The sequence below is a fragment of the Populus alba genome, chromosome 17 (assembly GCF_005239225.2).
Source record: "Populus alba chromosome 17, ASM523922v2, whole genome shotgun sequence".
NCBI classification, from domain to species: Eukaryota; Viridiplantae; Streptophyta; class Magnoliopsida; order Malpighiales; family Salicaceae; genus Populus; species Populus alba.
Genome location: NC_133300.1, coordinates 561,870 through 587,795, shown reverse-complemented (window position 1 = coordinate 587,795; position 25,926 = coordinate 561,870). Strand labels below are relative to the sequence as shown.

Below are 25,926 nucleotides of genomic sequence, written 5' to 3'. Positions count from 1 at the left end.
TAAATTAAGTAATGAAATGATTAGCAAACATGATGTTCTTAGCTCTAAGAAAAAAAGGAAATAATCCAAAGGTTTATTTGGATCCAATACTCTATTAATAATACTAATAATACATTTTTCATTGAAAATTAGATTCAAATTGTTTTTTTATTCTTAAATTTTATGCATAGGTTTTGAACATGATTTATCATATTTAAGGGTTTTTTAGCTTTGAATCACAAATAAAATATGAGCATACTATTTTGATATTTTTTTTGCTAACTTATTTTAATAATCATAAGATATTTTTTAAAAAAAATAAAAAATTATTTAGATAAACAAGATATACGTGAATAAAAAAAATTGTGTGAACTAAATATTATTGATTGGAAAGGAGGGACTCAAAATTTTGAGAACATGGGCCTATGAAATAAATCGAGACTTACAGCTAATAAGGATGTGCCAGCCATATCAAATGGTTGTATGAGTCCAGTACCCCTTCCTTCGTGTATAACCACTTTCTTCTTAATATATATATTTTCAATACAAAAGATTTAAATTGTGTGGAAATTGATTTGATGTGACTTTTGTTTTTTTGCAGGTCCAAAAACAGCTCAAATTACCAATAAAAACATAGTTTAACTCTAATTAAATATTTAAGATGAGATATTTAAAAAAAAAATATTGAAAAAACAATATATTAAATTGATTTGAGTCAATCGAGCTTAACCTAACAATTTACATACAAAGTAATGAAATCATAATAATCCAATAAAAAACAAATAAAAATAAATTATAATATTCAATTTTGAATAAATATAATATTGAAGAATGAATTTGAAATAAAAAATCAATTACAAAAAGAATGTCAAAAAATTATCTAAATTAACCTGAGTTAACATATCAAACTTGTGTTCATGATCATGAAACTAGGATAACTCAATAAAAAACAAATTATATAATCCAATTCTCAATGTAACTAGTATTAAAATATGAGATTTTAAAAACAAAATTAATTAAGAAAGGACAAAAAAAAAATTGAGTTGATTAAAGTTAATATATTAAACTCATGACTTGAGTCATAATATAAGAATAATCTCACAGAAAACACATTAAAACAAATCATAAAACTTAATTCTCAAATCAACTCATTGTTGAAGATAAAATTTTTTAAAAAATCAATTAGAAAAATAAAAAAAATCAATCTATCAAACTTATAGTCTAAGTAATAAGTCTATGGTAACTTTATAAAAACTAGATTAAAAATAATGGAGTTAATGTTGAAGGATATAATTAAAATAGAGAAAATAAAATATATGTTAGAAAATAAAATTAAAAAGAAAAAGAAAAACGCCCAGGAAAAAGACACTTTTTCCCCGTTAATATTACCTTGTGAGGAGGTGTTCAGTGAATACCCCTCCTTTTTTAATTTTTAATTTTTTATTTAATTCTCAAGAATAAGCATTTATTTTGTTTAGGAATGATGGTTTTGCATAAAACAATTATTTACAATTTCATCAACAATGAAATGTACGTGCCATCAAGAAACAAGCACTGCCTCCTAACTGCATAATTGACAAGTTAAAATATGCTGTATTTTTATTTATTTTGTAAATAAAAATCTATCCTAGAATAGTTTTTAATTAAATATATTTTTTAAATTAACTTTTTTTCTTCTGTTTTCATTGGTTGTTTTGCCATTTCTCACAACAGACTCTTCTTCAGGACACTCTCGGAGTTATCAACAGATCATATCATTACTCTCTTAGAGCTTGGCGGAGATAATGGTAAAAGGTGATGTTTTTTGTTTGAAAATATATTATAATAATTTTTTATATATTATTATTAATATTAATATATCAAAATAATAATAAAAAATACTAAAAAATATTTTTATTTGAATATTTTTATTGAAAGAAAAAAATTAAAAATTTGGAAAACTTACTGCCTTCCAATAACACTCCCGAAGAGTGCTTTGGCAATGAGGCCATATCTGTATCGTTTCACTTACAAAACCAGAAACAACGATATTATATAGCAGACACACATCTGCTGTTCCATTTTGTTTCTGCTGACTCCAGCTCAATGCTATCATCACCTTAATTAGCAGCGACTAGTGATCAGTTGAGCCAATAGCTTAGGGCTTTCGATGAATCTCTCTCTCCCCCTCCCTGAGAACCATTAACTTTTGGAATGCTTGAAGCATCGTTGGCCTTTGATCTAGAACGGGATGAATACAGCTAGATGCGATCTTCAGAAAATGAAGTATTTCACCATCAAATCCTTGACCAAGAAGAGATTTATCAACTGCATTATAGAGGCCAGAAGAACTGCTCGATAGATGAGCGATTCGTTCAAACAAATTCTCCTCTAGAGTGTTATGGTCAGGATCATGAACTGCAATTAGCTCAAGAAGAAGAATACCAAATCGATAGACATCCTGCTTGATCAATTCCACTTCACCTATCTTACTACTTGCAATTAAGCCCTTGTCATTTGATCTCCTGTGCATTGCCCCTCCAAAATTTGATATCTTTGGTACAAAATATTTATCCAGCAAGATGCTCCTTGAGCATATGTCAAGATGAACTATTAGGAAGTTGTTAAAATCATGAAGCCATGCCAAGCCTCGGGCTACTCCGATGGCGATTTTAACCCTGGCATGCCAGTCCAGTTTTTTAGCGTTGCATTTCACAGGATGTAACCAATCATGGAGGTTCCCATTTGGCATATATTTGTACACCAAAAGCCTTTCCCCGGATTCTACGCAGAATCCCAGTAGTGGAATTATGTTCATGTGTCTGAACTTGGCTAGAATTGTTAGCTCAGACCTGAACTGTTTCCCTAAAGGTTGAGAGTCATGTAACCTCTTAACTGCAGTGAACAAATCATAACGGTGTGCTGCCCTGTACATTGTCCCCATCCTTCCGACTCCGATGACATTGTCTTGGTCAAAACTGCGAGTGGCAATATTGAGTGCCGCGAAACTTGTCCTTATAACCAACTTCTCCAACTCCGAACTCTGTTCATGAAATCACTGATGAGAATTAGTGAAAGATGAACAACGCTATTTTACACAAAAAAATTGCTAATTAGAATTATTCATAAGATTGTCATTTGTCCAGGATCCATAACAAAGTGCAAAATGATCTCAACAGTTTACATGCACAGAATGAGAGAGGTGACCACTTTGCTGCCTCCATACTGAGCTCCACAGCTGGTAATTACTGGTAGAATGAATAGTTGAGTCAACTTCTAGCTCTAGCAATGTGCATGAAATTATAGATAACAATAGTAATTCTTAAAGGAATATAGTTATAGATGTGATGAGAATAAATCAAGGTTATGCAGGTGAATTTTTAATTGTAGATGAAGAACCTAATGCAGATATGACATAATTTTTTTTTTATATCTTTGAACAGTTTCTGATAAACCATTATGAGATGAGGGCACAAATTAGAGTGAATTATCAGTTGTTGCACAAATGTTTACTATTAAGTCGGATCATGAATTGAGTGAGATTGGTTATAACAGAATTGTTAAATGGGTAAAAAAACAATTTATCTAAATAAAATAGATTGAAAGAGAACTTTTATGTTGTTAAATCCATGATGAAACCACTTAACCTAAGATACCAGAAAATTAACATGTGTCCAAACTTCTACATTTTGTTTCAATTTTTTTTGTTCAATTTCAATTAAATGTATAGGATTAATTTTAATTATTATTTTGGATTTTTGTAAATTAGGGTTCAATTGGTTAAATATATTGTTTAATTTATTGATTAATTTCATGTTTGTATAATTTGTGGTTTGTGGTTTGTGGTTTTGAGTTGTTGAAAATTAAGAGTTAATTGATATAATTTCGAGTATTTATACATTAAAGGTTTATGAAAATTTTTATTTATATACCAAATTGGGTTGCTTTTGATGTTTTTAAATAGTATTTAGAAATGCATGAGTTGTGTATGAATGTTGAAATGTGGAATTCTAAAAAGTAATTAAACAATATTACAGGAGAGAAAAAACAAGAAAGTTTTACTATTTAATTTAAAACATTAACCAAATTTTTGGATACAATTAACCAAACAATTGTACACTAATGGTAATATTGACAAACTTTAGAATTTAAAAAAAAAATCTAAAACCTAGGTTGAGTACAAGTTGAGTGAACTCTTCACACAATGACAAGGAAACAAATTGAATAAAATCAATTTGTTTGTGACAATCAAATTTAAATTATTGTATATTTGCAGTCTTAAAAATTTTGGGTAGTCTCTCATATAAGGGAGGTGCTGTCAAATTTTTTAAAAATATGAATGAATTATAATATCTTAATCCTTTAATTTGTGTAAGTGCCTAAGAGAAAGTGAATAACACATTGTACAGACAGAATCGCTGCTAGTTCTTCCAACAACGCTTCCGACAACCATGAGTCATTAGGTATCGACCAAGATCTAACACCTGAGACACATGCAGCCACTTTCAACATTGGCTCGTCAAGTACGCGATGCCACCACATTGAGGGGTGCTCCCTTCACAGCAGGATCCATTTACCTGGAAGGCTTAGTGGAAGAATGACCTTTCAATGTAAGTTTGTTTTTCCCTCACAACGACATGTTATAATTTTTTAAAAAACATTAATTTTAATTAATGAATGTAATTTCAAGTTTACAAACATTAAGGGTGTCGAAACCATAACATCGACGATGAAATCATCAATGGAAATTCCATTATTCAATAGAGTCAAGTTTCCAAACATCTTGAATGGAAACCTATGATTTATGAATAGTTTGGAAGGTTTAAGGTTAATATTAACTTAAATATTATTATTATTATTATGTTAATTTGGTTAGTTTATTAATGTTAATGAAACTTTTTTGTTACAAATTTTAACTACACGGAAAATTTTGAATGGGATAGAGCTGAGAATGTTTTGATTAGAAAAAAAATATTAAGTAATAAAAATTCAAATGAAAGTTGTTGTATGGTAATTTTATTCAATAAAATAAAATTTTATGTTGCTTGTGATTGGTATTTATATTATATTGTGTTGTTTTGCTTGTGCCACTTGTGTGGTACTTTAATTAAGGACGTGGACTAGAGGTTTCTCTTTTTTTCGGCTATTTCTGTAATGAGTTAATGTTTTGGTCTGTGATCTATTCAATTAAGTTTGCAACGATCCATGGTCTTGGAAACTGAAGAATATTGATTTATCCTTAATAAAAGCAGCTACATATATCGTCTTCATAATAATAATAATAATAATAATAATAAAGCTAGCAAGAAACTAAAAATATGATGATGAAATGAAAATCTTATGGGGATACCTGCACGTTGGCTTCTTTTCTCTTCATCTCTTGCCTTTCCATCAAAGATGTCATCATTGGTGTCTTCATCATCACTTCATTCCCTTTCCTCTTCATGAGACTAGCCCAAGGCACACAATAGGACATGAAAATAGTTATAACGGAAACCGAAGAGAAGACATAACCTATTACAAACCCACTTTTGAGTGAAGATATCAACTTTTTCCGATGTTCATGATCATCACCCCCGTGGTCGTTGTCTTGTGAAGAACTGTATTCATCGCCGGCAACACTGAGGATATGAATCAAAAAAAGAGCAAGTTTTGCACCACCCACAGCCATTTTGTAGATAGCAAAACAGCAGCAAATAACAAGAGATCCTTCAAGGTTTAAGCTCACAATTTCTAGAGCTCTTAATTTTCTACAGCATCTTGTTAGATAAAAAGAGAAAACGAGATCATTCAAAGTTTAAGCTAACAAAGTCTTGAAGCTCTTAATTTTCTACAGCATTTTGCTAGATAAAAAGAGATCATTAATTGAACACGTTGAGGAGATGCATTGATTTGGTAGTCTATTTCTTCAAGTCAAGAAGCCAAGTCTCCTGCTTCAAATTCCAAGTTCATGATGAGACAGTACAATTTCCACGAAAGTGTGTGAAAACAAATTAGTCAAAAAAGTAAGTCCTAATTTATAACTTCTTTGTCTAGACTTATTCTTCTTCTTCATCTTTTCTTTTTTGTTTTTTTCCTGATAGAAGTATTTGCACTTCAATCAACTTAAATGTTAATTGAGATTAAAATTTTAATCCAAGGAATTTTAATAATATTTAGTATATTTAATAATTCCTTTTTATTGTGATTTCGAAGTTTAAACTAAAATAAAAAAAAATCAAGAAAGAAAAACTTCCTCAACTTTATATCACCTTCTTTTAATGATTGCTTTAATATAATTTAAAATAAAAACCCTATCAATTTTCACATCTATGTTTTGAAGATTCATTTTTATCGATGACATGCTAACCTTTTCTGAAACTAAGGATTTAAAAGCTCTCCTGCGCTAATTTGATAATGGTTATGATTATAATAAGTGTTAATAAGAACTTTAATGATTTAAATTTAGGAAAAAACATGTTAGGGTGAGAAAACCTCATTCATGATAAATTATTACACTAGAAATGATTTTGCACTCAATATTGTTTTATTTATTTATTGACGACATTCTTAGCAAACATTAGAATATATAATTTTATAATTTTTTAAAACTCGTAAAATCAGTTTAATTTTATCGAGTTTGATTAATTTTACTAATTTTTAAATTTTTATCTAATTTAACATATTACATACATTTTAACTTATAAAATCATAAAATTTTTAAAAGTAAACTTGCTTTTTTTCCGACATTGGTATGGACTATATATTGCTATGGAAATAATTAAAGAAAAGATGCGTTGATTTCTTCAAGTCAAAAGGCCAAGTTTATGGGACCCGTAATTAAAGAGAGAATAATGGATGGCCCTATAGGACTACAATTTCCACGAAAGTGCGGGAAAACAAATTAGTCAAAAAAAATAATAATAATAAGTCCTGATGTATAAGTTTTTGTCAAATAATGTAGGCTTATTTTTTATTTTTTATTTTTCTTGTTAATAGAAGTATTTGCACGTCAGTCAACTTAAATATTAATTGAGATTAAATTATTCGAGCAATTTTAACAATACTTAGTATATTTAATAATTCTTTTCTATTGTAATTTCAAAGTTTAAAATAAAAAAAGAAAAATAAATAAAGAAAGGAAATTTCCTCAACTTTATTATCAACTTCTTTTAATAATTGCTTCCACATAATTTAAAGTAAAAACCTTTATAGGTTTTTACATCTATGTTTTGAAGATTTATTTTTATTTAATTTAATGATGATAATTAAAATAAAAACTTTAATGATTTAAATTTAGGGAAAAGGTGAGAAAACCTCATACAAGACTTTTGGGACGATTTGGACGTAGTTATATACAAAACTTTAAGCTGTACCCTGAGGTTTTTTTCAAGTCCCCATAGACATTGTTTAAAATGACATTGTTTTCGCTGAAATTATTTGTTGCATCTTTAAGATCTGTATAGCTCATTCTTGGAACCTTCTTCTCCAACATACAAATCTGAGGACAGAGATTCCCAATCCATTACTCACTAATTGTTGAAGAAACACAAGTATTTACCCTGAAATTGAAGCAGGTTAAAGAATTTAGGACTATCTGTAAATTAAGACATCATGTAACTGCAGATGAATAGTTAACTCAAAACTCATAAGAGATAATTAGAAATGTCTAATAAAAGGACAAAAAGAAAAGCAAAAAGTCCTGCAATCAATTTCAAAAGAAAACCACTCAAAGTTGACATGCACATAATCATATTGTCAGTACCTCTTTGCCTCCTCCATGTATGCTCTCAAACGATGGCGAATCACTTAAATTATCAGCTTCTTTCCTGTTCTTCCTCAAAATCAGCATTACCATCGTCTGTATCGTAATCTTCTTATTCCATGGCACACAGCAGGAAAAAAAACCAAAAATGACTGAAACAGAAAAAACCATTGTGGACTACAATGGAATGGTTGGAATGACCAAAAATAAATTAGCCATTTGGATTTGAGAGTTCATCAGAGTAAGACTACAATGGAATGGTTGGAATGACCAAAAATGAGAAAATAAGAATCATAAATACCTACTCAAAAGGAAATTTGAATTGAAATCTCTTTTGTTTCTGAAATCTCCAAAGAGAGCATTTATTCTTGAGCGTACAGGTCGAAGGTGGCAGAAACTCATTTTAGTCCCTGTAGTTATAGAAACATCTTATTTGTTCCCTGTATTTAATTCAAGATTTATCTTAAAGTGATTGGTATGGAAATTAATAAATAAACCACAAAGAAAAGATGCATTGAAAGTGATTGGTATCCATTTCCGGCAACACTAGGGATATGAATAGAAAGAAGAGCACGTTTTGTAGATATATAGAAATAGATTGACACTTCTATGATCTTGACTCCATTCATTTAAAATCTACAATTTACAATTTTAAAATTTAAACGAAAGAACACATACCCTTCCATATAAATTTCCAAGTTTTCCTGTTGTAGGGCTGAAGAACTCAAGGCGGGTTTTAAGAAACAAATCTTTTTATTTGGGGTTTGTTTACTGTGCCTGGAGTATTGGTTTAATGGGGTTTCATATGGGAAATTAAACAAGTGTTACGTGTATTGTTAGAAAAATCATGGCATGTCATGTCATGTGTAACACAAATATTAATCTCAGTAATTGAAAGATAAATTGTTTTTTTTAGAAAAAAAAAATGGAAGCAAATATGGAAATTGAGAATGATATAAATTTGATTAGAAATAAAAGTATCCATTTTCCTGAAAATGGGGCTAAATCAAACACGCAGCCCTTCATGAGTTATAAGATTTTTAAATTCAAACCTCAATTTTATTTTATTTTATTTTTATGCTAATTAATTTCAATTGTTGAGCCATAGGAAGTCTTGATTGCCATTAATTCTTATATTATATTAAGCTATTCCATTTTTATTATCATACAAGTAACTTTTTCTTTCTTATATGTACATAAACAAAGATTCTGTGAAAACTTAGTTTTCAGGACTTAATTGAATGAAAAAATAAGTTTTGGGAGTCGATTAATAAAGTATGCAAACTTGATGGGTATTACAACTTTCCCTTCCAAGTCTAAAATGACCCAATTCTTTTCATCCATAACATGTTTTGGAAAGAATTTTGGGACTTTCAAACCAGAACCCACAACTTCAAAACCTGTTTTGGGTACTATTCATGGATCTGGAGCATAGAGGTTAGAGGTGGCAGAAATTCATTTTAGTCCCTGTATTTAATTTAAGAGTCTTAAAGTAGTGATGGGTATGGATTATATAATTTCGTATAACTACTTCAAAATGCCTTGCAATTATATTGCCATTGAAATAAATTTGAGTACATAAAAAATTGATTAGTTATTTGACTCGCTTTCCACTGCGACTCATATATTTTTTTCTCACAACAAAAAAATTGGTTATGGTGAGTTTTTCAATGTATTTTTATACATAGAAAACCCCAAGTGTAAATAAAAAATAGTTATACATGTATTTAATTAAATAAATCAAGAACTATATACATAAATAAAAAAATAATTCATTAACAATAAATAAAAATTTTAATAATTTAGAATCAAAGGAAAACATGTTAGGGTGAGAAAACCTCATTTATGATAAAATGTTGTTACACTAAAAAAAAATTGACACTCGATATTTTTTTTTTGTAATCATTAGTGTCCGGGTCAGTTTACGCGTAGCTCAACTAATCCCTCGAGACCCTGAAGTTAACGACCATATAAGTCTCCAATAGTCCTGAGATTTGTGACACTCGAACTAATAATCTCTAAAAAACAAACTCAAAATCTAACCAATTAAATTATACCCCTGAGAATTACACTCAATATTTCTTAATTTGACCACTGCTTAGCAAACATTAAATGAGAGTTTTATATATTAATTTGAGGTGAATATGATAGATGTAATTTATGAAAAGAAGAAGAATTGACAGCATAAGAAACAGAGAAGAGAGTTTTGCATAATTAATTCATATCTTTCATTACACTTCAGTTGACTTTTTATAGCCAACTACGAATGAATAAAAATAACTGATACAACGAAATGGAAATAATGGCAGAATTAATCGGAGCATGATTCCCACACACATTCTGCATACAACGAAAAGCAGGGCACTAACCCCACTAATTATTTGCATCACTTAAACACTAACTGCTGTGACATGTCAGCACATGATTCACGAACGCAGTGCAGACGTGCCTGGCGAAGGTGGACTGCGTGCATGTCATGGTTGCATGGTGAAGGGATCTGCTGCACATATCATTCCCCTGCCCTCAAAGTATCCTTGTCTGCAAGGATAAAATCAGGATAAGTCTTCATAAAACGCCACAAATTTTCCCACGTAGCATCTTCCACAGCAGCACCTTTCCATTTGATAAGAACCTCTTTTTTAGGCCGATACTGACCCTTACATATGACATGATGATCCAAAACCAACTCAGGCTGTGGCAGAATGGTTGAAGTCACTGACATTGGTGGAAGCTCCGGAGAGACTGGAACCACAGAACTCAAACATTTACGTAGGCGACTCACATGAAAAACATCATGAATGTGAGATCCAGCAGGTAAGGCAAGCTTATAGGCAACTTCCCCCACCTTAGCTAACACTGGATAAGGGCCAAAGTAACGTGGTGCTAGTTTGATTGACTTACGAAAAGCAACTGATGTTTGCCGATATGGTTGTAACTTCAGATAAACAAGATCGCCCACAGAAAAATGAACCTCACGACGATGTTTGTCAGCTTGAGTTTTCATACGATCTCTCGCAAGGACTAGTTGGTGGTGTAATTCCTGAAGGACTAAATCTCTATCACGTAAATACTCATCCACAGCTTGGACACGAGTAGTTCCTGACACATAGGAAAGCACGGTTGGTGGTGAAATGCCATAAACTGCTTCAAATGGCGAAATCTTTGTGGAAGAGTGAATGGCAGTATTATAACTAAATTCTGCCCAAGGCAACCAATCCACCCACTTATGCGGTTGATCACCTGTAAAACATCTCAAATACTGCTCCAGTGTTCGATTGACGACCTCAGTTTGTCCATCTGATTGAGGATGATAATTGGAGCTCATATTAAGCTGAGTACCCTGCAGATGAAACAGAGTTTTCCAAAAAGAACTCAAAAATACCTTGTCTCGATCGCTGACAATAGACACAAGAATGCCATGCAGCTTGACAACATTAGCAATGAAAGATTTGGCCACAGTAATGGCCGTGAATGGATGCTTCAAAGCTACAAAATGGGTATATTTACTCAAACAATCCACCACAACCATGATCACTTTGTTGCCCAATGAAGGAGGCAATCCTTCCACAAAATCCATAGATACCTCAGTCTATATTTTTTGAGGAATAGACAAGGGCTGCAACAGTCCAGCAGGACTCAAACAATCTGTCTTAAAACGTTGACAGATATCACAGCGCTGGAGAAATTCTTTGACATGTTGTCGAAGTTTTGGCCAAAAGAAGGTACCTCAGATCCTTGCTAGAGTTTTGTGGTAACCAAAATGACCTCCAATAGGAGAAGAGTGATGCTCTGCCAAAACTGAAGGAATTAATGGAGAAGAGGGATTCAAATATACCTTGCCACCTTTGAACCACACACCATCTTTACAAGTATACAGTTGTCGTTGATGCCCAGAATTCAGCTTGAATAAATCAGTATAGAAAGGGTCTGTTGAACCTCTTGTTGCAGACGCATCCACCAATCGGGCTGAGGCAAGGAAACTGCCATAAAGTTGATCTCGACTTTCCTGGACAGTGCATCAGCACCTTTGTTTTCAGGGCCCTTTTTGTATTCCACCACATAATCATAACCGAGGAGTTTCGGAAGCCAATGAGTTTGTGCAGGAGTTGTGATGCGTTGTTCCAAAAGAAACTTGAGGCTCTTGTGATCAGTCCAAACAGTGAAGGGTCGCCCCAGAAGATAAGGTCGCCACTTACGGATGGCTTTGACAATGGACAACATCTCTTTTTCGTAAGTGGAGAGTGCCAAAGATGAACCCTTCAATGCCTCACTAAAGAATGCAATAGGCTGACTTTGTTGAATAAGAATAGCGCCTATTCCAGTACCACAAGCATCACATTCAATGAAGAAACGCTGAGAAAAATCAGGCAATCGTAGAACAGGAAGTGAAGTCAAGGCCTGTTTAAGTTTGTTGAAGGCTGTGGACTCATTTATTCCCCAACGAAATCCTTCCTTGCCTAAACAATGAGTCAATGGTGCTGCAATATTGCCAAAGCCACTGATAAATTTTCTATAATACCCTACCAACCCCAAGAAGCCACGCACACCCTTCACTGTTGTAGGCTCAGGCCAATCAACCACTGCCTGAATCTTGGAAGGATCAACCTCGACTCCTTTCTCTGATATGACATGGCCCAAATAATTCACCTGTGATACTCCAAACTGACATTTTGATTTCTTGACATACAAACTGTTACTGGACAAAATGGTTAGAACACTAATGATATGTGAAACATGTTCATCCCAATTTTTAGAGTAAATCAAAATATCGTCGAAGAACACAATAATATACTTGCGAAGATAAGGCCTGAACAAATCGTTTATGAGACTCTGGAAAGTAGCTGGGGCGTTCGTAAGACCGAACGGCATTACTACAAATTCATAGTGTCCTTCATGTGTGCGGAAAGCTGTTTTCTGGATGTCTGACTCCTGAACCCGAATTTGGTGGTACCTCGAACGTATATCCAGTTTTGTAAAAAACCTGGCACCATGCAGCTCATCCAAGAGCTCATCCACAATCGGAATCGGGTATTTATCCTTCACTGTTATGTGATTGAGTGCAGACGTGCCTGGCGAAGGTGGACTGCGTGCATGTCATGGTTGCATGGTGAAGGGATCTGCTGCACATATCAGAATATTCCATGAAAAAAAGGAAGATGCTCTTGAGCCAAAAGATCTTGTGAAAAGTCGTTGCTGCATGTTTCCGAGTCTGCTTTGAAGTGTCCAAGAAACGACAAGTTTGGAAATAAATAAAGATTCGACAGTCTATTTCTTCATGTCAAAAAGCAAGTTTCCCGTAATCCAAGTTCATGGAACACACCGCAGGTCTCGACTAGCGAGAATGGATGCTTCCATATGATTTAACCTTAAGAACTCGTCGCTATCTGTTGTTATATTTTAGTGATTAAATATTATTGCTAACATGCTATATATAGTAATTTATTCTAAAATAATAATAATTTGAACCACAGTAAAATTTCTGGAGATTTGTTCTCAAAAGCTATCATATTGTGTACAATATTGGTTCATTACACCAAAGCATGATAGAAACTAGAAAATGCAGACTTGCTTTTCGTTTGTCCTGTGTTTTCATTGGAATTCTGCCATTTCAATCTCCACAGATTTTTCTGGAGTAGCAGGGAAAATTTCAGGTTGCGTTAGCATCGATGACTCATCTACTAGGTCACATCTCTCCCTTATTGCTTTTATGTCTTCGTACACTTGAACCATTATCGGTCTTCGATCTGGAATGGGATCAACACAGGCACATGCAACTTTAAGCAGCTGAATGATCTCAGCGTCAAATCCTTTCCCGATCAGAGACTTGTCTACCGCGCCATGAAAATCCGAACTGCTCGAAAGATGGCCAATCCATTCATTAAGAACATTGTTTGAGGAAGCAGTCATGTTGCTAGGATCCACCCCAGTAATCATCTCAAGAAGCACAACTCCAAATCCATGCACATCTTCCTTCACAAATGCCATCTCCCAAAACTCACTATTTACGGAGGAAGCGCAGGTCGAACTCACGAGCATTGCCTCTCCAAAATTTGATAACTTGGGCTGGAAGTTCTGATCAAGTAATATGCATTTTGAGCTAATGTCAAGATGGATTATTTTGACGGTATGACAGTTCTGATGAAGCCATGCCATGCCTCTTGCTAATCCGACGGCGACTTTAACCCTCACACCCCATTCCATAGCTTTTTCCTGACCTTCTTCCATGGGATGTAGCCAATCATAAAGGTTACCATTTGGCATATATTTGTAAACCAGAAACCTTTGGTTTGACTCAACGCAAAACCCCAACAGTGGAAGTACGTTGATATGTCTCAATGAACCAAGTATCTTCAACTCGGATATAGATTGTTCTTCAAGGAACTGAGAGTCATGCAACTTCTTAACTGCAAGGACATAACCATTAGGCAATGATGCCTTGTACAGCATCCCCATCTTTCCCTGTCCGATGACATTGTTCTCACTGAAATTATCGGTTGCATCTTTAAGATCTGCGTAGCTCATTCTTGTAACCCTCTTCTCCAACATGGAAATCTGTGGACAGAAATCTCAATCTATTAGTACTGAAGAACATATATATACATTGAAATTAAACCAGCTTCAAGAATTCAGGGTCTTGTGTGGATAAGCATCCTGTAATTGGAAGTAAAAACTGAACTGCTTTTGCTCAAGACTTGAATAAGGAATAAAAAAATAAAAACTAACAAAACTAAAATAAAAAAAGATTTGAATCTTAAAGAGTAGTACCCTCTTTAATTCCTTCCTCCAAGAGACCTACTGTTGAGGAGCTGCCTGCATGATCATCATCTGTTATCTTTTGCTTCCTCTTCACCATCAACATCATCATTTCTGATATTGTGATTTTTTTTCCCCTCTCTCCCATATAAACCCATGGTACACAGTAGGATGCAAAAAAAATTGCAACTGCAGTTGAAAAAACTACATAACCAATCACAAAACCACTTTTGAATGAGTAATCAAACTTCATTTGATGAATTGAGCAGCTTTTCAAAGGCTTCCCACAGAGTCCTGTGTTGTTCGCAAAGCTGTCTGCTGGAATATTAGTTGGCACTGGTCCTGATAATCGATTGTTAGTAACAGATCCGATCGAGAAGGCCAATTTCTAGTGGGATATGACCTGTTAGCTTGTTGTTGTCGAGTTTTAGATCGTTTAAGAAAGATAAATTGGCAATACTTGACTACAATGGAATGGTTGGAATGAACAAAAATGAGAAATAAGAATCATAAAAGCCTACTTAAAAATAAAATTGAATTGAAAATAAAATAAAATAAAACAAGAGATCGTTCAAGAAGGATTAGTTGGAATTAGTGACTCGAAAACCGCTTAAAAAAATTGATATAAAATTGAAAGAATCCCAAAAACACTGAACTTTAATTATAACACTGTCAATATCATAAAATAAAATAAACTAATTCTTTACAAGACGAGTTGAACCATACCATGAAATCATGCCATGTCATGCATGTGTGTAACACGTTTTAAAGTCAAAACGCCAAGTCTCCTGCCTCAAAATCCAAGTTTATGGGACTACAATTTCCACGAAAGTGTGGGAAAACAAATTAGTCAAAAAAGTTAAGTCCTTATTTATAAGTTATTTGTCTCGACTTATTTTTCTTCTTTTTTTCTTGTCAATAGAAGTATTAGCACGTCAGTCAACTTAAATATTAATTGAGATCAAATTTTTAATCCGAGCAATTTTAATAATACTTAGTATATTTAATAATTCTTTTCAATTATGATTTTGAAGTTTAATCTTAAAAAAAAAAAACAAAAACAAACAAACAAACAAAGAAGGAAAACTTCCTCAACTTTCATATCAACTCCTTAATTTTAATGATTGCTTCCATATAATTTAAAGTAAAAAAATTTTTGGTTTTCTCATCTATGTTTTGAAGATTTATTTTTAGTTAATTTGATGATGATAATTATAATAAGTATTAATAATTAAAAATTTTAATGATTTAAATTTAGGGAAAACATGCTAGGGTGAGCAGACCTCATTCATGATAAATTATTACACTAAAATGATTTTGAACTCAATATTTGTTTTTTAGCAGAACTCAATATTTATTATTTTTTTTTTTTGATATCAAATCGAGTCCAATCAATATGGGCTGAGTTGGATCCAGCCGGTCAGCCTGTTCTCTGGCCTAAAGTCGAGTCTTCCCACATCAAATTCCAAGTTTATGGGACACGTAATTAAAGAGAGAATGGAATATGGCCCTATAGGACCCCTAATTTGCATGAAAAAGTTAAGTCCTGATTTATAAGTTTTTTGTCAATTAAATTAATATAGACTTATTTTTCTTCTTTTTTTTTTTTTTTCAATACAAGTATTTGCACGTCAGTCAACTTAAATGTTATATGAGATTAAATCTTTAATCCGAGCAATTTTAATAATACTTAATATATTTAATAACTCTTTTTAATTGTGATTACGAAGTTTAAACTAAAAAAGTGAGAAAAAACAAAGAAGGAGAACTTCATCAACTTTAATATCAACTCCTTTTAATGATTGCTTCCATATAATTTTAAGTAAAACTTTGTCGGTTTTCACATCTATGTTTTGAAGATTTATTTTTATTTAATTTGATGATGATAATTAAAATAAGTATTAATAAAAACTTCAATGATTTAAATTTAGGAAAAATATGTTAGGGTGAGAAAACCTTATTCATGATAAATTATTACAATAAAATGATTTTGCACTCAATATTTATTTTTTATTTATGGACGCCTGCCTACCAAACTTTAAATGGGAGTTTTGTGTATTAATTTTAGCTGAATATTACATGAACAAAGATGCTCTTGAGATAAAAGATCGTGTGCAAAGTCATTAAATTTAATTCCTTATCACTGATTTAGGAATTAAATTCTTAAAAATCAAGTAAATTATTCATAACCTTTATTTTTCATTTCTTTATTGAGCACGTTGAGACCACAAAGAAATTAAAGGTGCATTGATTTGTTAGTCTTTTTTATTCAAGTCAAAAAATGCATTGTTAGTATATTTTTTTATTAATAATACTAATAGATTCACAAAAAAAATTATTCTTAAATTTTATAAATAGGTTTATGCAATAATATGTCTGTTATTGTACTGCTTAAATTAATTTTACATCACTTGGTATTAAACTCGGTTTCTTCTCAACTTTAATAAATTCTTATGATGACCTCTAATCATATTTTTTTGGGGGAAAAGATGTTTTATGCTTATTTCTATCATGACGTTTTAATTTATTTTTGATGATTGTAAAAATAATATGATATTCTTCAAATAAAAATTCTAAACTTATAGTAAATGGATTAGTACTAGCAAGTGTATTTGCACAATATCTTAGGTCAGTTTATGCATGTTCCAACAGATTTTTATTGGGTCGTTGTTAAGCGTATTCTATAATATCTTAAAGGTACAACATTTTATAGTTTTTATATTACTCAATGCTCCTCTTTTGCTCTACATGGATTTACAGATGTAAATTGAGCTAGTAGTATTGATGATCGCAAGTTTACGGGTGGCTATCTTGTCTTTTTTTGTCAGACGCCGATTTCTTGAAAATCCGGCAAGCAACGCACAATTGCTCGCTTTTTTACTGAGGCTGGGTATAAAGCCCTTGCAGATGGTACTGCTTAAGTCATTTGGCTTCAATACTTGTTAACAGATCTACAGGTTCCCTCAGTTTCTGCTCCTACTATTTGGTGTGATAACCTTGGCGCAACCTATCTCTCCGCAAATCCTATCTTCCATGCCTGTACTAAGCATGTTGAAGTGGATTATCACTTTGTCCGCGACCACGTTGCCAAGAAAGAGATTTAGATTCGTTTTGTCCCTTCTCGAGATCAACTTGTAGATATCTTCACTAAATTGCTTCCTGTTACATCTTTTACTGCTTTTCGATTCAAGTTTCGGGTCGATCCCTTACTCTTAACTTGAGAGGGCATATTATAGAATGTATAGAATGTATATATCTAAATAAAAAAATTAATATAGAATTATTTCAATGTTGTAATCCTTATAATTACCATCGTATTTTGTCATTTATATATAAATAAAAAGGTTAACTAATTTCATAACTAATAAATTCTATTATTCTGAACTGCCATAATCCTTATTTTGATATTTAATTAAGAAAGGTCTCGACGCTTTCTAATTAAGAAATATTATTAAAATTAAAAAGGACCAGCGAGTAAAAGATTCAGAATATCTCGTTCCGAATAATATAAAATTAATTGTGAATCGTACTCCTTAAAAATACAAGGGCTGCTTTGTGTTATAATATTCGATGAATATTGAGTGATTGTATCTCGTAAACACTGTTGGCCTTGATATTTTTATTTAAAAGCTTTTATAATATTATGTTTAATTATTTTGATATGTTGATTTTAAGAAAAAAATTATAAAAAAAATATTTATTAATATATTTTTTAAAAAAAAAAGTATTCGATCAGTACGATAACATTGCATGGAAGAATCCGCTAAGGTAATGCAAGGGACAAGTGGACAAATTATACACTAAGAATTGATAAGGTTTCCTTTCAGCTCTTGTAATTTCTTAAAAAAACTATTTTAGCTTCTATATTTTATTTTCATTTATAAATTGGTCTTTATTTGATTTTCTTTTATTGTTGTTTTCTTATGAAATCTATAATTTAGTTCTTATAATAAAGAAGTTCTTAGGAATTAGATCCCTAAATGATTACTCTAAATCATTAAATAGTTAAATTTTATTAACAAAACTCTTATTTTGAGAATTATGCTTTATAATTTATTTATTTTATATTATGTTATATATCGATCCTATGGATTTATAAAAAGGATCTTATAAAAGACAAGATCAGTTGGAGGTTTTGATGAGAAAGATGGATAAATTGAGTGATGAAATGATTAGTAAACATGATATTTCTAATAGTAAGGGAAAAGAGATTAAAAGGTCTACTAGATAAGCACTTTTTTTCTTCAGATAAAAATATAGCTTAAAACTCCAATGATAATGAGGAAGATGATGGAAGAAAGTATCGTACATACCAAAATCTTTTATACAATACACGACAAAGGAGAGACTTTGATTGTAGATTTCGGCCATATAGAGATTTAAGACAAGGAAAAATTTTGATGATCTCAATGGTTTAAATCGTAATTTAGATAGTATAAAACTTAAAATCTCATCATTTTAGGGAAAGAATATCCAAAGGTTTATTTGGATCCAAAAATCTATTAATAATACAAATAACGCATTTTTCATTGAAAATTAGATTCAAATTGTTTTTTTATTCTTAAATTTTATGCATAGGTTTTGAACATGATTTTATCATATTTAAGGGTTTTTTTAGCTTTGAATCACAAATAACAAGAGCATACTATTTTGATATGTTTTTTGTTAACTTATTTTAATAATCATAAGATATTTTAAAAAAAAATAAAAAAATTATTCAGGCTATAAAACTAGTATTTATGTCAAGATATGTGAAAAAAAAAAATTATGTGATAAATATTATCGATTTGAAAGGAGGGCCTCAAAATTTTGAGAACATGGGCCTGTTAAATAAATCGAGACTTACAGCTAATAAAGATGGGCCTGTCATATCTAATGGTTGTAGGAGTCCAATACCCCTTCCTTCTTGTTTAACCACCAAAATATTTTCATACTGCAACCTGCAGCATCAAATCAAAGATGTTTATCCTGTTCATTCCCACAACAGATTCTTCGTAAGGAGAATCTCTGAGTTATCAACAGAACACGGTGTCAAAGGCTTTTCACCCACCCAAAGACAGAATCCTTTCGCAAAAGGATGTTTGGTTTCACGTCTGTAACACCGTTTCAGGGCAATCTTTTTCTTCTCAGGCATTGATTGAGCTGTAACTAGGAGTTGCTGTTAACGCATACCCAGCTTCCCGTACATCTTGTATTAATTTTGTGCTTTCTTAATATCACTTTTTTTGGGTGAAGGATAAGAGTAATTAACGTGCACACAAGTCTTAGGGGATAAAAACTAGCTGATTTCGTTCCAAATATCCATCAAGGACTTACCGGGGATCAGCTAGTACGGATATACGGTTTTGAATATTTATATATGAGCTTGTTTTGTAAGGTGATGGTGGTTGTGGTTGCTTTTCAAATAAATTTTTGTATCAAAATGTATATTAATGATATTTTTTTATTTTTTTTTAAATTATTTTTTATATCAATATATTAAAATGATTTAAAAATACTAAAAACATATTAATTTAAAATTAATAAAAATATATAAAAATTTAATTTTTTTTAAATATTTTTTAAAACATGAGTATAGTCCTTGAGAATCACTTGCTTCTTGCTTATCACTTCCTCACCACCAACTCTATGATCACTAGCGATGCTTTTCCTTTATATTTAATAATAGATATCTAATGTTTATTTTATTAATTGTGTATCTCTGGATAAAAAACAACTTGCTAACCCTCATATCAATTTCATATACCAAGTTAAGATTCAGAGAATCTACGTAGGATAGTTTTAATTAAATATATTTTTTAAATTATTTTTTTCAAAATCATATCTAAAAATATTTTTTTAAAAAAATTATATTTTTAAATCGCAATCATAAAAATTACTACAATGTAAAAACACATTTAGATAGTGTTTAACATTGTGGTAGGAGTTATTTTTCAAAATATTTTTTTTCTTAAAAATATATAAAATAATTTTTTTATTTTTAAAAATTTATTATTAACATCAACACATTATTAAAAACAATATATATTCTTTAAAAAACATTGGCTAGTGTTGATTATTGTGGTAGCTGTTATTTTTCAAAATATACTTTCTCGAAAATACATTAAAAATTATTTTTAACAATAATACATAAAAAAAATTTTAAAAATCTAAAATAAAATTAATTTAAAATAAATAAAAAAATATTTTTTTTAAAAAATATTTTTAAAATATAAAAATAAACAAAGACAGTATAAATAGAAGTGATGAGATAAGCATCGAAAAGCTAACAGCGTGGCTGAAGACTCTTCCATTTACCTTCAAGTACTGAGCATGTGGACATGACAGAGCGTGAAAGATGAGTATAAAGAGGGCGACCTCTCAGCAAAACTTCGGTCGGCTAATCCTATTTGTTTTTTATTTTAAAAATATTTTTTAAAAAATTAATTTTTTTATTTTAAATTAATAATTTTTAGTATTTTTAAATTTATTTTAATATGTTAATATTAAAAATAATTTTAAATTTTTTTTTTCCAACTTTTAAACAAGCCAACAGTTAAAAAAATAAATAAACTAACTTATCTTAAAAAAGACATATTTAAGATACTAATTCTTTACATAATAAATCTATTTTTTCAAACTTCAAAACTAATTATAATTTTTTAATAATCAAAATATTAAATAACAACTCTTATTTTTTTTTTTTACCGATAAAAAATAAAAAATTTATCATCCTTATAGAACTTGTCTCTTATATTATTCTCAACTATTCCGATTAAAGAGAATAATCGTTGGAATGCCGCACGTGTGACAATATACATTATAATAATCTCGATACAAATAGTTTAAAAGTGTGATAACATATAAAATTAATGAATATTTTTTAGTGTTTTTGTTTAATAATGAGGTCATGACTGACATGTGGCTGCTTCGCAGCTCATATCAGCAGATAAACAAGTCTCTTTTCATTAGTTTCAAGATAGATTAACAGGATTTGATTAGAGTTGCTATTATCAATGGAGACTGATGGTGGTGCTGGAAAATGTTGTGAGAAAACAAAGAAGTTGATGCTCAAAGACTACATCAAAGGTTCCCCAAAAGAATCAGACCTTCATCTGACAACTGAAAGTATAGAATTGAAAGTACCACAAGGTTCAAATGCAGTTCTTGTGAAGGTTCTTTACCTCTCCATTGATCCTTACCAGTATATTCGATCCACGAAGATCGAAAAACCTGGCTACTTCTCTTCCTATTCCCCTGGTTCTGTAAGTCTTACATCTTCCTTTCTTCTCTTCCTTTCATAAACAGACGGCCAGACTCAAATTTCCAGGATTGTGAAGTAACAGGCTGACCCTTTTCTGCTGAGAAATTTTTTTTGCAGGTGATGGCCAGTTATGGAGTGGGTAGAGTTCTTGAATCTGGACACTCTGATTTCCAAAAGGGCGATCTTGTTTGGGGAACAACTGGATGGGAAGAGTACAGTTTGATTACAGAACCTGAAACTCTCTTTAAAATCCAACACTCAGATGTACCCTTATCTTACTATCTGGGAGTTCTTGGTAAGTTTTCAAGAATTTGATCAGCAAACTCCTGAAAGATTTTGGAGCCCTAAAGGTGTTTTTGTGTCTTCTCCATAGGTATGCCTGGTTTGACAGCTTATGTTGGTTTTTATGAGTTCTGTGCTCCTAAGAAAGGAGAGACTGTTTTCATTTCTTCGGCATTTGGGGCAGTAGGGCAGCTTGTCGGGCAGCTAGCAAAATTGACGGGCTGCTATGTGGTTGGCAGTGCAGGAAGTCAAGAAAAGGTATTTCATTTTTCATGACATTAACATCGGGTCTGCTGGCCTGAACTTTCCATGGATTTTTTATAGTGATTTCCAACTTCTCATATATATCCTATCAAGAGCACATCCATTTGTAGCAGAACATCAGCTTTTCTTTAACCTGATCTTTTCTTTTGTTGTCATGATCACTAGTTTTCTTTCTGTTTGCCATTCAAATTACCCAGTTTCAACAATTTGCTGTTTCTTTCTTCTAATTTCTTATATAAGGTTGATTTGCTGAAGAACAAGCTGGGATTTGATGAGGCATTCAATTATAAAGAAGAGAAAAACCTGGATGACACGTTGAAAAGGTCAGGTTTTGCCTTTATCTGTGCTTGATATATATGATTGTGCATGCTTCTTGGCCATCCATCTTCTTCCTACAGAGATAGCTTTTAAAAAATTAGGTATATCACACCTCAAAGCAACAAGACTTAGCTTTCAGAATATATCCTTGATATGCATGGTCTTATGCTATAATATCTCCCTGTCTTGAAAGCGTTAAGACCTTGGATAAAAGATCCCCATTAAAGGATATTTGTGTGATGCATAATCAATTAAAAACCAGCCTGCCCTGCTCCAACTACCCACTCACCATGTTATAAACCTCCATGGAGCTACCCACTCACCATATTATCAATCTAAAGAAATGTGAGCTTCAAAAAACTCAATCGACAAGTTCTTGCTGTTGTTTTCGCGTCGATTCGTTGCAGGCACTTTCCTGGAGGCATTGACATTTGCTTTGACAATGTTGGGGGCAAAATGCTTGATGCTGTGCTACTCAACATGAAACTTAATGGCCGCATTGCTCACTGTGGAATGATTTCACAGTACACACTGGATGAGCCTGAAGGCATAAAGAACATGATGAACATCATTTACAAGCGCCTTCGCTTGGAAGGATTTGTTGTCACTGATTACTTTCACCTCTTTCCCAAGTTCCTGGACTTCATGTTGCCTTGCATTAGAGAAGGGAAGATTGTGTATATGGAAGACATATCTGAAGCTCTTGAGAGCTGTCCAGCTGCTCTTGTCGGACTTTTTTAATAGCAGCAATCTTGGAAAGAAAGTTGTTATAGTTGCTAGAGAATAACAAGCAACCTAATTGTAGCGTTCTCATGGACCATTGAGAATCGTATGCATCCTCTTTCTCTTACAAGTTAAATGTAATCAATAATGTGGTTGGACTTTTTTATATATTTAGACACAACTCGGCTTGACGGGTTTACCCAGAAATTGATCAATATAGGTTTGTTCTAAGCTGGGTTTATTTGTGAACTAAGTCGGGATTTGATGAAAAAAGACATCAAACATAGGTAGAGTGCCATTTATATTTAGACGCTCAATTTTTTAAAATAGTGTAAATTATATAATTTAAATCCTTTTAAAATACCGTAACCATTGTGCAAATGCTCTGAAAATGTTTTCAAGCCAGCCACCAGTTTTCCATCTCCATTGAATGGTATGGCAACCACGTTTTAGAACACAGAGATATTCAAATTTAAACCACCTCAAAATAGAGAGACTAAAATGCAACTTAAACTTCAAAATCTCTCTGCCAACTGCATTCAGTATTCACATATGGCAAGTTGTCTATGCAAGTCAACTGTTAAAACACGATGCTTCTCTGTCTTCTGTCACTGAGAATGAAGCAACAGTGAACAATGCTTCTCTTTCTGCTCGTGTGATCCTTGCATGGGAAACTGAATGAGAAACCTCCAAGGCTCAAAAACACCTCTCTTTAAGCATGGTATGGCCAGTTAAGTTCGCACTCATTTGAGTTTTTGTTTCTTTCTTTCCCCTTTTAGAATTTTTGAAGTAAAGATTGAATCTTTTTCTCATTTCTTGCAAAAAAAATTGTAATTAAGGTTTTTTGAAAGTTGTTTTTGTTAGATGTGGTTGTTTTCTAAGATCTTGTTTCTCATCTTTCCAAGAGGAATTTAGAGGAAGGTACTGGCAAAAGATCAAAGTTCATTTATGACATTGTCTTGCACTAATTCCACTAAGATATTCTAGTTCAAGCATGGACTACACAATATCTGGATTTGATATTTTCTGAAGAAACTAAGCAATATTCAAGGGGAGGGAGTGCAGGAAGGAACAGGGAAATCTAACATTAAGCAATGAAGAGTGATGGTGAAGTAGTGAGCAACAATGGAGAGTGATCTTTAAAGACTATGTGGTTGGTCATCTTAAAGATAAGACATGAATGTGACAACTAGGTACCATAAAACTCGAGGTCCCAGAACCAGAATGTAAGAATGGGATTCTTGTAAAGAATTTTATGAGTTTTATCTCTGTTTCTATTGCCTTTCAAGTAAGAATTTGGATTCTGTACGCCCGTTTTGTGACATGGGATTAATTTTAATGCTACTTTGAAGTGAAGCTATCAGATTCTTATGCAAGTCTTGTGTCAAATTACAGGACTGAAATGGCTAAGAGTCAAGAAGGTGGTAATTTTAAAGAGTCTAGATGAATTCATGTTGTAGAATGATTGGGTTTCTTATGTGTGTTTGTGTGGTTACTGAATTAATTGGTGACGACACTTGGATGCTTGAAATCATGCAAATGCAGCCTACGGGTGGGCGAGGAGTTGCTAAAGGATTGGATTCAAGACATACAAATTTCAAGAACAATATAGTCTTACTACAGAAACACAGACACTAATCGCAATTCATGTCCAAGATGTGCCTTAATCTACTCTGAAGGTTCTGTTTATGAAATTCAAAACACTGTTTTGAGATAACAAATAGGTTTGAAAAAATAATTCCTTATTTTCTTTTCGACAAATTTCAAAATCAAATTACTGTGCTTGGAGATTGGTAAATTGAAATTTATTCAGCAGGAAGCGCTGAACCAAATGCTGGAGTAGACATTGAAGTCCTTGCATCATCATCTGGACTGTAAGCACCAGGAGCAGTTGTACTAAACAGAGTGGAACCAAATGTTGAAGCAGGAGTTGAACCAAATGCTGGAGTGGACGAAAAGTTTGCACCAAAGACTGGGGCTTCATCACCAAACATTGCAGGAGTTGAACCGAATGCTGTCTTAGACGAAGTATTTGCAGCACCTTGTGCTGTCCCAAACAGAATCCTGGGAGGGCCACAGCTTCGCTTAAAGCAGAAACGTCCATATTCCTTGCAGCTCGAGCATGGGAAAGTCGTTTTGCGTCTTGGACAAGAATCAGAATGCCCAAGGTGCAGACAAAAGGAGCATCTAGATGTGGGCTGCCATTCATACTCAACCTTTTGATCATAGCTGTAGCCCTTGTCATCCTCAATGGTGACTGAATCAGGTAACATCTTCTCAAAATCCACTTCGACACAAACTCTTGCGAAGCGCAATGTCTCTCTTGATGCTGTTACTGTATCAGCAAACAATGGTCTGCCCACCAGACTTGCAATCTTACTAAGTGCCTCAGGAGACCACAGATGCAACCTCAGATTCGGTAACTTAATCCAAATCGGTGCTGACTTCAACTCTTTGATTTCCAAGCTCATATCACGACTCCATGGCTTTAAAATAAAAGGTCTACTACCATCATAAAACCTCGGACCCTCACTCAATGCCAACTCCTTGCCACGAGCAGATTCAAAATCCAAGACAAAGACTCCTGACCCTTGAGAATATACCTTAACATTCCCATATTTTCTCCACTCCGAGTCGATTA

General features: G+C 32.4%; 2 protein-coding genes across 2 annotated transcripts; one reads left to right on the top strand and one right to left on the bottom strand.

The window, feature by feature from the left end:
* Positions 1 to 13,291: 13,291 nt before the first annotated feature.
* LOC118029636 (probably inactive leucine-rich repeat receptor-like protein kinase At5g48380) lies at positions 13,292 to 14,567 on the bottom strand. The gene is made up of 3 exons (XM_073405877.1): positions 14,468 to 14,567; positions 14,316 to 14,353; positions 13,292 to 14,254 (listed from the first exon to the last, which is right to left on the bottom strand). The coding sequence occupies exons 1-3, from the start codon at positions 14,565 to 14,567 to the stop codon at positions 13,292 to 13,294; spliced, it is 1,101 nt and encodes a 366-aa protein (XP_073261978.1).
* A 6,931-nt stretch (positions 14,568 to 21,498) lies between these two features.
* Positions 21,499 to 23,534, top strand: LOC118029663 (2-alkenal reductase (NADP(+)-dependent)). Its single transcript, XM_035033560.2, is given in 6 exon segments — positions 21,499 to 21,699; positions 21,816 to 21,993; positions 22,072 to 22,238; positions 22,485 to 22,567; positions 22,970 to 23,297; positions 23,299 to 23,534. Coding segments are annotated over 6 exon segments (1,005 nt in total). The 5' UTR covers positions 21,499 to 21,501; the 3' UTR covers positions 23,350 to 23,534.
* The last annotated feature ends 2,392 nt before the right edge of the window (positions 23,535 to 25,926 follow it).